The 14,910-nt window shown below is 32.5% G+C and overlaps 1 protein-coding gene and 1 pseudogene across 6 annotated transcripts; both read right to left on the bottom strand.

The window, feature by feature from the left end:
- Positions 1-6,596, bottom strand: part of LOC111317438 (beta-arabinofuranosyltransferase RAY1-like) — a 27,139-nt pseudogene extending 20,543 nt beyond the window's left edge.
- Positions 6,352-14,910, bottom strand: LOC111317905 (cyclin-like protein). 6 transcript variants are annotated; one of them, XR_002693543.2, is made up of 12 exons: positions 14,278-14,910; positions 14,120-14,153; positions 12,913-13,347; positions 10,643-11,031; positions 10,370-10,564; positions 10,092-10,289; positions 9,906-9,980; positions 9,760-9,826; positions 8,499-9,618; positions 8,363-8,413; positions 6,952-7,232; positions 6,352-6,793 (listed from the first exon to the last, which is right to left on the bottom strand). XR_002693543.2 is itself a non-coding variant. In XM_022920419.2 (12 exons), exons 1-12 carry the CDS (start codon positions 14,710-14,712, stop codon positions 6,754-6,756), a joined length of 3,114 nt encoding a protein of 1,037 aa, XP_022776154.2. In that variant the 5' UTR covers positions 14,713-14,910; the 3' UTR covers positions 6,352-6,753. The 6 variants fall into 6 exon arrangements, 4 of the variants coding, with proteins under 4 accessions (XP_022776154.2, XP_022776155.2, XP_089608395.1 ...); XR_016332429.1 differs by having other exon boundaries at positions 8,499-9,615; XM_022920419.2 differs by having other exon boundaries at positions 6,952-7,026.

Below are 14,910 nucleotides of genomic sequence, written 5' to 3'. Positions count from 1 at the left end.
TTAACTTTATCTTCCTTTAATATCTTCTTATCCTGATTAATGTCTACCTTATTCTTGTTATACCTAAAATTAGTATCATCATCAGCATGAAATGATTCCACAACATTAGCTGCGATTTTAGGTCTTGCTCCAATAGCTCTATCTTAACCAAAAATCTTGACATAGTCATCAAAATTAGAGAAAAGTTTATTCCTTAACCCTTTAACATGGGGTAAGTTTGCACAAAAATTAAATTAAATAGATGTAAGAAATCATTAATCAAAGTAACTTTCACATTCATATTAATTACTTACCCGAACTCACTTATCAAAAAACTTCTTTGTTGGTAATTACACATTTATCCCTATCGTTCTAACCAAATCCACTTGCATTGGCTACCATATCACAAATAGCATGATATTGTCACTTCAGTAACTTCACATTTAACTCAATGTGTGGGTTTGCTTTCAGTTGTGCTTAGAAAATTTTGACCTCCAACATCTTTTTCAGATGTCCTAGGTAGCCAACTCTAAATGTTTTATTGTCAAATTTTCATCTAGGATCATCAGCCAAAACATGTAGGCATTGGATAAGTATGGCATTCTCAACCTTTGTTTATGTGTGATTATCAATTGATAAGGTTTGTTTTTTTCTTTTAGATGTACTTTTTATGTTGGTAACAAATGATAATAATATAGTTAGGCATCATGTAACAAATACATATCACAAACGAAACCAATAAAGATGAACCAATAATTAGTAAAGGAAGAAAATCAATAAACATGGTAACAAAATAAATATTATTGCAAATAATAGTTAACTACATCGTACACTTAACAAAAAAAATAGAAAAACAAATATAAAACAAGTGTAAAACATAAATAGTACACCTAACATATCAGATACATAACAATATCAGCAATTAAACAGAAAAAAATAAAATAATTTATCCTTAACCATTGGATTGTAACCAATTTGTAAACATCTTATGAAAACCCACACTCAACTTGCAAGGTATTATTCCCTTTGACCCGAATGTCTTATAGCTTTTTTTACAAAAGGCGTTCCATAAATTTGGGTTTAAACCTTTACTTATATATCATATAAGATTCTCAAAATCTTTTGATGTGAGATTATAGTATCACAAACTCATCCAATTAAAACTTGACTCTAAATGTGGGTTCCACCATGTAGCACTTAACTTTCGTAAGATTCTAGAGGTGACTTTCACAGTATAGCACTTAGCTCATATCTGACTGGTAACTACTTTGATACCATTTGTAAAGACTCATACTCAACCTATGAAGTTTTGTTCGCTTTGACTTGAATGTCTCATAGTTTTGTTTCATAAAATGTATCTCACAAGTTTGAGTTTAAACTTCTACTTTTATATCATAGCAGATCTTCAGAATCTCTCAATGTGAGATTAAGGTGTCACACATCTCCTTGGCTAGCTTATCTCTAAACCCTGTCTAAGTATCACTTGGCTCAACATACTTAATCAAATCATGATCATCATCTCCTTCTGCTTGGTATTACTCATTTGAACAATATCACATCTAATAAGATTAATTAGCATCTTAGACCTAATAAAATTATGAAAAATGCAGTAAGCAAAAATGATTCTACACTGTGTTTTAATTAGATAAAATAATTTTTCCCTTAAAATTGCTCATCTAGCTTTCAATATACCAAAATGTCTTTCAATGCACTTTTTTAAAAATGTTTTATATTGAAGTACTTTTAGGGGTGTTGTATAAGATTTTTTTTTATTGTAATTATATTGAAAAAAAATGGGTAACAATGGAATGAATAAAACAGAAGACAGATAACAAATGTTCACTTATTCTATTTCTATGTTTTTACCTAAGAATTTCGAGTATTTTTATTTTATTCAAATTTTTGCTAATTTCTTGTTTTGAGTGCCTCGTGCAATTCCATTTTTTTTTATTTCGATTGTATCTACATATTCATATTTTTTTCAAGTTGCTAACTCAAAGGTAGAGTACTCGACTTTTAAGTTCGACTAGCAAATAGTATCTATTAGTTTTTTAGGTAAGATAATGATCTAATAGGTGGTGAATTGGATCTCTCCAAATTCTTTCCATACAATAATTTCAATATAATTGAATGTAAGATTAAAACCAATATCAAAATATGATACAAATAATAATAAATTGATGAACTTGAAGCAAATATAAACAATAATCAAAGTAAAAAGATAGGGATAGAGAAATCAAATATAATGATTTATAAAGGCTCGATCCTTCTCTATAAGGTACCACATCCTCTTTCTTGGTTATCCACCTCAAGGCTTCAATCTACTAATATTGAATTGAAAATAAAATCTTATCTTTTTCTCTTTAACGTTTAAGATAGAAACCTAATTCTTTCTATTTTTTCTAGGCTAAGTAGCAACCTCTCAACCTCATAACTACAAGAGGATACCTCACCTCTTGGTTTACAAAATCACTCAAATTGAATGCAAATTAAAACATCTCTCAAAGGCTAAGTGTTTACCTAATGAAGTACAAAGAAATATGATGAATGAACAATAACAATGATTTAGATACAACAAATAAAAAGATATAGATTTTAAAACTCTAAAACTCTTGATTTATTTGAAAGAATGAATATATAACTTGTTTGATTTTATTCTCTTGATTCATTAACTTCTTAGTGTGTTAAAATGCCTAATTTATAGAGGAATTGAGTAACTAGCCATTGGAAAAGCTCAAAAAATGAAAACACATGATTTTTTCTTTTGAAACTAGTTGTTGGAGCTTATTTGGGCCAAAGGGATCGATTGGTTTTTATAGGGGACCGATCGGATGCATTAGGGGATCAATTGGTTCTTAAATTTCACTTAATTTTTGACCGTTACAGCTAAAGGGATCGATCAGGTACCTTAGGTGATCGATCAGATCAAGTTGGGTTTTGGATTTTATATGAATAGTATTGCTAGTTGTCTCCTATTTTACACTCAACTCACTAATTTGATCATATCTTAAGTTATATAACTCCAAATCAAGATCTATTTGAAGATTTAGAAACTAGACTTAAATGGCTTTCTATCCACATAAAATTCATCATCTAATTCATTGTTTACAAATTATAATGATTTTTTAAAACTACTCTTTGTGTAATTTTTAGACAACTACATAGTATCTAGTAAAAATTTAAAATCTTTTTTTAAAAAATTTGGATTTTGATTTTATTTTTGTTTGATCCATTAGAAAATAAACTTAATGAGCTTTCAAGCCATATAAAATTCAAATACTAAAACTTTGTGAATTAATACAGAAAAAAATAAAATAAGTTTAATATTGAAAAACTTTATTCTTTTAAAACAACTTTATTAAGTTAATCCATTTCTCAAAATCAATATTATCAAAATTGTATTGAGTCCAAGATGAATAAGTTCACTTTAAAAACAACAATTAGGCTTTTATTTAAGCTTAAATAAATAATCTTTATAAATAGATTTGGTTTGAAAGATATGAAAACAAAGAAAGGTTTGTTTGTACTTTGAAAACTTAAGAACATATACTAAATAAATCTTTTTCAAAATCTTATTCAAGTTTATTTAGCTTAATATTTTTTCATTTCAAAATAAGGATCAATTCAAGGCTAACAGAATCTTTGACCTCTATAAGATGCTAAAACATTTTTCCTATTTATGGATCCAGCATCACGCAAGTAGTAAAAATCTAATCTAATATCATAACATTAATATACATTTAATATGTGTTCCATGACATAACTAAAACCAAAATATTAAAGTTAATACCTTGTGGTATCCTTAAACCATTTCTACATGTAATAGCATCCTTTAAGCACTCTATCATTTGTTGCAGAACCTTTCTATCCTGGTAGAATATAAATGACTTGCATGTTTGGTGTGCAAACACCAAGAACATTGGTAGCAATTTTATTTTTCTTAGTCCTATACCTAGGCTTATCTATTGAGTCTACATTTAACCTTATGTCGATTCCATTTAAAGCACCCAAATGACCTAAACCCAACAACTCTGATTAATAAATTATACAAAATTGAGATTTATTAATATTTATTCAAAGCAAGCAATGATTAATATATTACCTTGAGCCATCTTCATCTATTATTTGTTAAATTCATTATTATCGATTTAGATTTTTTAAATAATAGGGAATGTAGTCTCAAAATAAAATTCAACACAGTATGAAATTGCTTACTAATTATCTTTATAGATTTGCTACTTGATGCTTCATAACCCTATTTGTTATATGATGAACAATGATGTAAAAGAAGCTAATAACCATTTCTTTTATTGATATATGTCTAGATGCCTTTAATTCTCATTGTGTTTGAAGCAATTTACATAATTTTGTAAAAACTCTTATATTCATTCTATAATTATCCACACTCTGTATATCACTTTCAAATACCATTTTGTTTAAGTTTAATTATCTAATTTGAAGCCTATCAAGAGTTTCATTAACATAAGAAATTTTACATCTTTGTCTAAGTTTCATAACAACTAATGTCACAGCAATAATAAGCAACAGTTGAAACATACTTTTCATTTGGTTCATTTGCAAAATAAACACTGTTACCAATTGCATCTTCTTTCTTATTGATAAATGAGCCATAATTGTTTATAAAAAAGATTTTTATCAATGTTGAAAACATGTGTCGAAAGCAATAATGTGCATTTGGTAAATCGAGATCTAAGCTACATCCAACAAAAAACAAATAACAAGAAAAATTTTGAGTATATCAAGAAATAGTAAGAAAATATTTGCAAATCAATAACAAATAACTAATAGCAAGAACACATATGATAGATCAACAACCTTTAAATCAAAATCTAACCCAGATTTACGAATATAACAAGAAGACATTTAACACCAGCAAATAATACAGAATAAATTATACAAAACAAAAAGTAGACTGACTATACAATGATAAAAATAAATTAAAATAAACTACATAAAGATGAAATAACATAACTGGAAGGTGATGTTATGTGAAATATAAAAGGTGTAACCTAGGGTTTGACTAAAGCTTTGCGATGTTGTCTAAAAAGGAAATATGGTTTATATCATGCTCATATGTTAGTTTATTTTGTTATTTTTATATATTATCAACGACGTTTTGAAACTAAAAAACATGATTATTATTAGTTACTACGTTTCCAAGTAATTAATTACTACATTTATCAATGGCTACATTTCTATAACAAAAAACGTAATTATTGATGTAAAAAAAATTTTATATTTATCAAACACTACGTTTTTTATATAAAAAACATAGTTACAAATATCTTAAATATTCTATTATAAATATTATATCTATTATTACATTTTTATACTAAAAAATGTCATCAATAATGAAAATATTAAATTTATTTTGTTATTTTTTTAAATGATCAACTACATTTCATATGTAAAAAATATAGTACTTATAAAAATAAAAAAACTTCGATTTACTAATGATTACATTTCCATAATAAAAACGTGGTTCTTGATATAAAAAAAAATTTATATTTATCAAATATTACATGTTTTACGCAAAAAAATATAGTTAAAAATATTATAAATAATTTGTTGTAAATATTCTATATTTATCAAATATTACATGTTTTACGTTTTCAAAATATTTAATTTATTTTTTTATTATTTTAATTGATCAACTACAATTCATATGTAAAAAAATATAATGCTTTTAAAAATAAAAAAAATTAAAATCATAAATTTGCAATAATTTACTATTTTTTTAAGAATGATTTTTCTTTATTAATCTATTACATGTGCAATCATTATAAATGTTTAATTTACTACATGTCCAATCATTATTAGATGTTTAATTGTACGACTAAAAATACAATTTTATCCAATCCTATGACTATGAATACAACTTTTTATGTCATAATAGATCTCAATTTATTATGTAATCACGTTAATTTTCAAGATTAAAATAAACCTAAAAAATTTATTATTGAGATTAAAAGTAAAAAACATTACTTTCCTTCAAATATCTTAAAAAATCTTAAAAACTGAATTTTTATTTCCAAACTATTTGAAACTATTAGGAATTTTAGAATACCCCTCGAACTATTTGAACATTGTTAGAAATCTTATAATAACCCAAAAATCAGATATCATAAACCAAATTAAAGAATCAAATTATGAAATATAAAATTCCGAGGAAACACCCCTGGAGGTATTTCTGTACGCCTAAGCACTGTCCTCTACATAGTAACCTGGGAGTGATGGGTTATTATGACGCTCTTATCCTACTCCTGTTCATGAATTACTCAAAATACTTTAAAGCGCGAAAATTAAAAAAGTAAATACTTGATTTTGCCATATCAAACGCCAAAAATGAAATTATAGACAAAAAACTGCTGGCTAGCAACTGAATTACATGAAACAACACAAGTTACAGCAAGATATCATACTACATAGGTAGGACCAACAAAAACTAGGTAGGCAAGGCAAGGCAAGGAAATATATTTGGATACAGGAATAGCTGTAATATCTAGCAATGCTCATTATCATGCCTGAGATGTACGACACCAGTCCTCTTCGCGAACCTGCAGAGCACCCATCTCCATTTCCTCTTCATCATTCATCCACTGGATGGAGCAATTGACCACATGCTCCTCTCCCAATATGACTGAAGCAGATTTCAAGAGATCCAGATTGTGGGAACATCTACCTATAAACAGAAATGTCTTACAAGCTCAAAAACCTTTATCAACCAAATTAAATTTTTCATTTTCATCATCTCTATCGCCAAACAGGTGATCTTGATCTTGACCTCTTTCCCCTGCAAAAAAAAGTTTGAAAATTAAACAAACTAGACGACCAAGAAAGTTGAAGATTCAGAACCGAGATCCTTTCACCTGTATTGCATGCTGTTTTGATAATGGTTGTGCATGTCTCAAAAACACTTAATCTAATTCTACCGACTGCATGGTAACATACCTGGTAGTCTCAAAAGAAGAGTAGGGAGAATGCCTGCGCTGAGAATGCTTGCTATGTGGTGACCGCGAAACTTGTCTAGAAATGAAAACATACATCATACTGATTTGGTAAGTTAAACATATATAACGAAAGAGAAATGCTCAGCCTTGTACAGAGTCAAACTTGATAATAACCACCCCGTTACATGAAGTTATCTTCTGGGGATAATGAAATGGAAACCGAACACCTTCAAGCAATAACTAAGAAAGTGCAACCCTTGTAAAAGGGAAAACAGAAAGTGACTGCAGGTTAAACAGCAGATTCTTCTTATTGAATAAATCAATATAAAATGACCTGAGCTTCATAACTTACAATACATAGCACCATTATTAATTTTGTCAAATTTCCATATAATTTTAAATGGAAGAAAAGCAAGCTACAGTTAGAAGGGAAAAAAGAAAATCAAGAATGGTTGTAACTATAAATGTAGTTAAGATAACATATAAAGGAATACATATAGTCAAGATAACATATGAAGGAAAGATAAGTTTCTGTTTCCCTGTTGGCTATTTAGTATCAAACATTAACATCTACATAATCAACACCAGACAACAGCACTCACATCAGAAATTTGTCTCACATTAATAGTCAAATTTGCTGATTAACATTTCATTGTTCACAAAAAGTAAAAATGAAGCAATATGTGATAAGAGACAGAAAAGAGAGATGAAGCAAGGGACTAGGGAGAACACTATGTGGTCATATATAGCATACAAAGATGACATATTTAAGAACACAACATACAAAGATCAACAACCTTACACACACAAACACACTTGACACACAAATGCAAGCAGTAATAAACGATATTTAAAAGGCCAGTGTCATATGTTTACATCTGAACCTTCAGGCAAGACATGAACTTTTCAAGGAGAAAAACCTCAGTAAATAATGTAGCCAAACACTTTATTGTCTCTTTATAGTGTTGCTTCCATAGACAATTAAGTCAATGGGTCATACTATATCTATTTGCAATTGATATGGTCAAAAATACCCAACCAAGAATAAAGCCAGTAACCATCCAACCTCTATTACGTCAGCAAACACATGTAGTTGACAACACAACAACAATCAAAGACTAAGCTAAAAAATTAGCCTTGTGGAAACCATCCACTAAAACCATAAAAGAACTTGCAGACATAAAATGTAATTGAAACAGGTAAACTTTGTTTCTTTATTTAAGTTCATTTCAATTATCATGACAGTATCTCTATATGACCAATAAAACAATTTTTCAAAAGTTTAAGATCGCAGGAGTGGATGTCCAAAAATACCCTCATAAAAGAACAGATCAAGCCTGCCAAGAGCTCAGGCTTGCATAAAAAGAATATGCAAAACATGAATAAAAGCGATCAAGTACCGGTACAGTTACCTTCTCCTAGACCTGACAGGTGAAGGTGATCGTTTTCTTGAATGCAACTTCCTGTAGTACACAACAGACAATTAGAACCTACATAGCTTAATTAAAAGACAACAGGAATAAATATCGTTAGATCTCAACGATTAACCTCTTAGAACCATCTGATGCTTCATCACTTGAGTCATTAGCATGACAACTGGAGGTATCCTTGCTGTTTCTGCCTCTACTGCTAATGGATGAGGAGCGTCTTCCCCTATGCCTGCTTGAGTCACTTCCACGTTTATGTCTTGATCTATCTTCTTCTTTTGTCCGTCCTCTTTTTCTGTCAACATCTTCTTTGGCACTAGCTCTATTAGATCTCTCTGCATTTTTCTTGTCATCCTTTGCATCAAGATGGTTGGATCTTTTTCTTGAATCAGATTCCTTAGCTTTTCCCCCAGTTTTATGCTCTTTTACTGTCTCTTTTGAGCCATTTCGATCTTCTGTCTTCCGCTTTCGAAGCATCACATCCTCTCTCAGATGATTCTTATCTGCCTTCTCATCTTCCCTACTCCTACTGACCTCTAACTCCATATCACTACCAGGGTCCTTCCTAAAAGAACTTTTTCTACTTTCATGTCGATCATTCTTATCTGATTTTATTCTTGTTTCGCTGCCTTGAGATTCAGATTTTGTTGATTTTTTATCAGTATTTTTGTCAGGCAGCTCAGAATCAGATTTCTTTATCAACAGTTCTCCTAAAGTATCATTCATCTCAGAACCATTTTTTCCAACTTGCAGCTTTCCACTATTAAGGTTAATTTCATCTCCTGAAACAGTCTTGAAAGAAAATGTCTTGTCATGGTTCCTATCTGCACTGTTATCAGTAGTGGCATCTCTGTTGTTTTTTGAACTCCTCACATCACTTCCAAAATTCTTTTCAACTCCACTGTGTTCATCAAGTACCATCTCTGAATTATCTTTCTCTGTTGCATCATTGTCTTGTGAAAGCTTCTTAATGCTGGACTGTGCAACAGCAGCATTACTCCTTGAATCTGGCATCCTGGAACTTTGAATTTCATCACCTTCATCTTCATCCTCGGAGGCATAATTTGCCAGGCCCAACACATTGACAGGAGAGCTTGAATTAGATTTTTCTCCAACAGCAGAGGTGTCTGGTTCCTTTGCCTTACCTGGAATTAGTACCCTTGCAGAAGCCTTAGGAGTTGGGACAGGAGAGGAAGATGGTGAGACCTTGCGATTTGAAGCAATAGTGTCATGGTCAACTGCTGCTCAGCAGTGGTTAAAAAAATGGTTAAATTAAAAGAAAGATGGTACCACAAAGAAAACATCAAAGACAAAGTGAGCAGACTTCAATATTTGGTTAAGAAATATAGAGAAAAAAAATTTAGACACCAGCATTCACTTACGTTCAACTGTTGAATTATCTTCATTTACAACTTTGGTTGCAATTTCATCAAACAACTCATCTGTGACCTGTTCAAAGGCATGAAAATTACATCTATCACAGAAAAACATTAATATAGACAACCATAAGTGTTTAAACAGCTGCAACCTTTAAAAGCACTTCAGTTAGCACACGTTTTATTTCCTGGTTAATAGCTGCAGTTCTAGCTACTTCTACATAATCCTACACAGAACAAAAATGTAGGTCATGTCTCAAGGACATCAAATCATAATGACAAAACTCATTTAAAGCACACCAAGATATCAACAAGTTAAAGGAAGAAAAATATAAAACCTCATCATCATCCTCTTCTTCAGTTGATCTAGAAGAATCAATGCTTTTGCTATCTGGTTGATCACTTTTAGCCAAGGATTTATCTACTGCTTCATCCTCAATGGACTGTGTTTCCTCTTTAGAATGTTCTAGAGAAGACTTAGCTATAGTGGCTTTGTTCCTTAATATTTCTTCTTTAAGCCAATTAGGCACAGGACCCTATATAAAATTCCATGAGAAGAACTCAATAATAATATCATGAATGCTTTCAAATTTAACCACTATAAAGAATTCAATACCTTTTTGGGTCGTTCAGAAATGGTTCCATACATATCACCAGGAAAGGCTGCACCAGGATGAAGTTGAGCTCCTGTACCAAGACCAAAAGGAGCAGTGGCAGATGGAATGGGCGGCTGAAAACTGGGCCCAGGAAACCTTGGAAAAGTAGGTGCCGGGTGTCCAGAAACAGAAGAAGGCACTGACAGATGATCATGCTGAATAATGAATTTTGTATCAGCATAACTAAAATTGGGGAATAAATCAAAGATAACTGACAAGGCTTGAAGCAAGACCTGTGCTCCTGAAGGAAGAACTGGAGGAACTGGAGGATAAACCGCACCAGGTGCTACTGGAGGAGTCCAAGAGTTAATTGAAGATGCAGCAGCAATGGGATCAATGCCTCTCACAGTTCCTATTGATTCATGATGAGCAGCATAATTGGACTGCATTTGTGGGTCATGATCGTTACTAAACCTAGGTGTAAAATCTAAAGGCCGATCACTAAGATCAGCTGCAGGATCTGCTGTCTGACTGCCATATGCAAAGGATTGCTCACTCAGCACTGATCTACCAATATCAGGCAGTGGAGGTTGCATATGATATGCTGCCTCTTGAGCTAATGGAATGGGTAAGGGAAATGGCACATATGACTGCTCCTTTTGATTTGCAGAATTTTCCTTCCCTGGCATTTAAGAGAGAAGTCAAATAGCAAATCAAACAAAATCAGGCATCCCTAGCAGCCCTTTGGCAGTCATTCACATTAAAACCCAAATTTCTGTACTTCTATCTCCTTTATAGAAGATACTTGTTCACAGCAAGAGTAGCTTACTAGAGACAAAAGATGCACTTAAATCTTTTCACCAATAAATGCAAGAACTTAAATGTTTAGTGCAATCGTAGCTCAATCCTAAAAACATTACACGACTATATTAGTCAGTAATACGCTATTAAAATATCTCATAAGTCAATGATGACCTTTCCAGAGCTGAGAATCCTGATAACCTTTCAAAGAACAAGTTCAATTCAATTCTGTTGGCTTTTTATGTTGTTAAATGATGTTATCCTGTCTCTATCATGTTTTGGGTTTCTTGAGGTCTTATATTCAAGCTAGGTCTCTCCACCTATTCTCAATTGGTTTTACATTGGATGCTTAACATGATATAAGAGCCCAAGTTCTGTTATGTTGTTACCCCATGTGAGGTTGTTGATGTGTAAGCCCATGTTGAGCTACACGTGAGGGAGAGTGTTAAATACTTTTATCCTATGTATGTTATGTCTTGGGTTTCCTATGCTCTTATATTCAACTTGAGCCTCTCCACCTGTTGCCAATTGGTTTTGAATTGAATGCTTCACATATGTATTCAGAGAATATTACCTATGAGAATCTCTACTGGGGTGTTTGGACGGAGGGGGAGTAGATGAGAGTAGACAGAAAGCCAGCAAAAGGTTTGTAAGTATTTTAACAGGGATAATGAAGTTTTGGAGATAAATTAAATCCCTTCAAACCCCTTCAGATCCTCGTATTTAAATTCCATTGAATCAGAATATATTGAAAGAATAGTATTTTTCACCTAATGGTTTTAGCTATTTACCCTCAAATTTTCATTTTAGTAATGATCTCATATCAGAGATCTATACTGGTAATATGAATTGCATACAAAGTTCGCAATACCCTGTCCTCTAGTTTCCTCACATTACCACTCAATTACTTTACCTCCTTTTATCTTCCAACATTCAAGCACAAGTAAGTCGCCCATTTGATTTTCAAATTGAACCATCAGTTTATAAGATCAAAGCATTCAGCATGTGATATAGCAACCACACTGTGGCAGAGATATATGGCACAATAATATATATACACTCTTGCGCAATTTTTAACCTTAAATCAAATTTTCTGTTCATTTAATAAGACATATCGAGCAATGTGAAGCCCGTAGTTTGGTAACTTATAGCAAAGTAAGCAGCAAAAATAGAAGAAACCCACAAAAGTATCAAGCACTCCAGAAGTGGTCAACAAATTTCCAAATGCTATCAGTCCATTTTTAGTTTGTCATGCATTTGTAAGCCATATGCTTGTTTCCTACAGAACAGAATAAGCTACAACAAGAAGTAACGTGTCCATAGAACTCAATGTCATTAAATAATCTTCAACGGATTTAGTAGATATGTTTAGAGAAAAAAGAAAGAATAGTATTGATCTTTTAATAAATGGTATAGTCTTGGCAAACTATAACATGTTGACATAATTTAGTATATATGTTAATCTAATCTAAAAGCAGTTAAAAATCCAAAAAGGGACAAAAAACTAGGAAAAGACCCTCTCAGATCATATAAATATAAATAAATAAATATATATATCCAAGTCAGTCACACTATTATTTCAGTTAGGCGACATGCCCTATACATCATGAGTTTATCTGAATGACAACTAATTAAAAGTTCTTGTTTAGAAGTACAAAAAACTATTCAAAAATATAGAATGGAGTAAGAAGTCTGGTCTATAGAAGCATTTCTTCAGCACAAGCTTCAAAACCAAGTTCAATTTACCAAGTAAAATTATTACCTGAAACAGAAGAATAACTAGAAGGTACCTCCTGCTGATGAACAGATGAACTGGTAGGCAAAGTTTCTTGGTGAAGAAATCCATTGTTTGGGTCCAGAGCTGCAGTTCCATCTCTAACATGGTAAGGCAGACAACCATCAGGAGTATATGAAGACGGTCCAGAGCTGTTAGACAAAGTTTCATTGGGATAAGTTGTTGGTGGTCTATGAGGAGATGCAGATGGAACAGGGAACTTGTTATAGCTAGAAGCTGGCAGTGACTGTTGGGAATCCATATAATGAGAATCAACAGCTTGTGAATATGGATCATGAAAATGATTTTGTTCTTCTGGCCTGCCAGCTAGAGTAATTTGTGATTGCATTGGCTGATCCTGCATGGCAGCCCTAGTGTTTGCCCATTCTCTAGCTTTGGCTCCCCAATCTTCCACATTGTGGGCTGGCACCAGAATAGTTTTGAAAGCCAAATCCATCAACACCAACATACCATAAGACAAGCATAGGTTCAAATTAACTTTCACTCACAGAGGCACGTGGCTCGTGTAGGTAGCAGAGCAGAGAGAGGTTTAATCTCTAGGCTTCATTCAGTAATAATTTAAAATACATTCATATAAGGAGTAAAGAATGGTCATGTTCCATTTAACTAAAAACAAAGAGCTCAACATTGAATTAACAAGTTAAAATTTTTAGTTAAAGGATTATTACTCTATACATTGATGGTGGAGTTTAAACCTCCACAATCAGATTTTTATGCATGGTACATGTCCTATAAACTAAATGTGTAAACATAGGCTCCGTTTGGTTGGTGCTTTTGCTTTTCGCTTTTCTCAATAGAAAGTGGAAAGCAAAAAAATAAACTGAGACAAAAGAGATAAATAGGAAAAAGCACAAAACAAACAAAGCCTTAGTAATTCAATTTATATATTTTCTTATTTACAATTAGAGACATATGATACATAACATGGATATAAAAAGCTGGTGGAGCTTTTAAGCTTCACCGCTGGTGTATAAGTAGTTAAATTAACACGCACCAAATCAATAAATCTACTCTTCCGATGCATAGGATAATAATCCTTCAGAAAAACCCAGATTAACATTTACGAAGAGCAGCCCTAAAAATATGGAGATTTACGACCTAATTCTATTGAAACCAATCAAAAGAGAGCTAAATATCAAGAAGGATGAAACAAGAAAATCTGAATAATACCAACCTTGTTGTTGAGACCAATTTGGATTGCTCCATTCCTAGAGAATGAAAACAGAATAAATTAAAAAAAATAATAAATTGAATGGACCAAATAAGTAGCATTTTACTATACAATAGAAATAAAATTAGAGAAAAAAAAGGCATAAAAGGATTAAGAATTACCTGATTTCCGTGAGAGAAAGAATGGGGAATCTGTGCAGGAGGCATATAAGGTCTAGGAGGAGGAGGAGGTGGTGGAGGGAAGTGGTTACTTACGTTGTGGGGGTGGGAAGGATAAGGAAGAGGAGGTGGAGGATAAGCGGAATGATCGGAGTGGGGAGGTGGACCCCACGGGGAAGGCGGTTGCTGAGGGGGAGGAGGAGGGGGTGAGGGAGTAGTGTGAGATTGGTTGTGATGTTGCTGGTACTGAAATTGGTTGGAGTACCATGAGCCCGGTGGTGGAGGTGCAGCTGCTCTTGGGGGAAGCGGGGGTGGTTGGTGATGGTATTGAGGGTGATATTGGAGGTGGGCATCCACCGGGGGTGGTGGTTGGGATGGGAGTGGTGGCGGCGGAGGTCTCATGTAGCGGTGCGGCTGTTGTTGTTGATACGCGTCCATTTGTTATAGGACTAGAATTTTTCTTGTTTTTAGGTTTTGATTTGTGGTGATGTTTATAGGAGGGTTTGCAGGAGCGTTCGTAATAAGTAGTAGTAGTAGTATGAATTATGATGAAGGAAAAATCAGAATATGAGAAAAGGATATATCTTTTGGTTTTCTTTCTTTTACAGGAGAGGAAGTAGGGCTGTAGTTGGACCC

This window comes from Durio zibethinus, chromosome 2, assembly GCF_047325235.1.
Source record: "Durio zibethinus cultivar Kanyao isolate XHJ-2024 chromosome 2, ASM4732523v1, whole genome shotgun sequence".
Classification (NCBI taxonomy): Eukaryota; Viridiplantae; Streptophyta; class Magnoliopsida; order Malvales; family Malvaceae; genus Durio; species Durio zibethinus.
The sequence above is the reverse complement of the archived record's forward strand: the minus strand, read 5'-3'. Positions and strand labels throughout refer to the sequence as shown.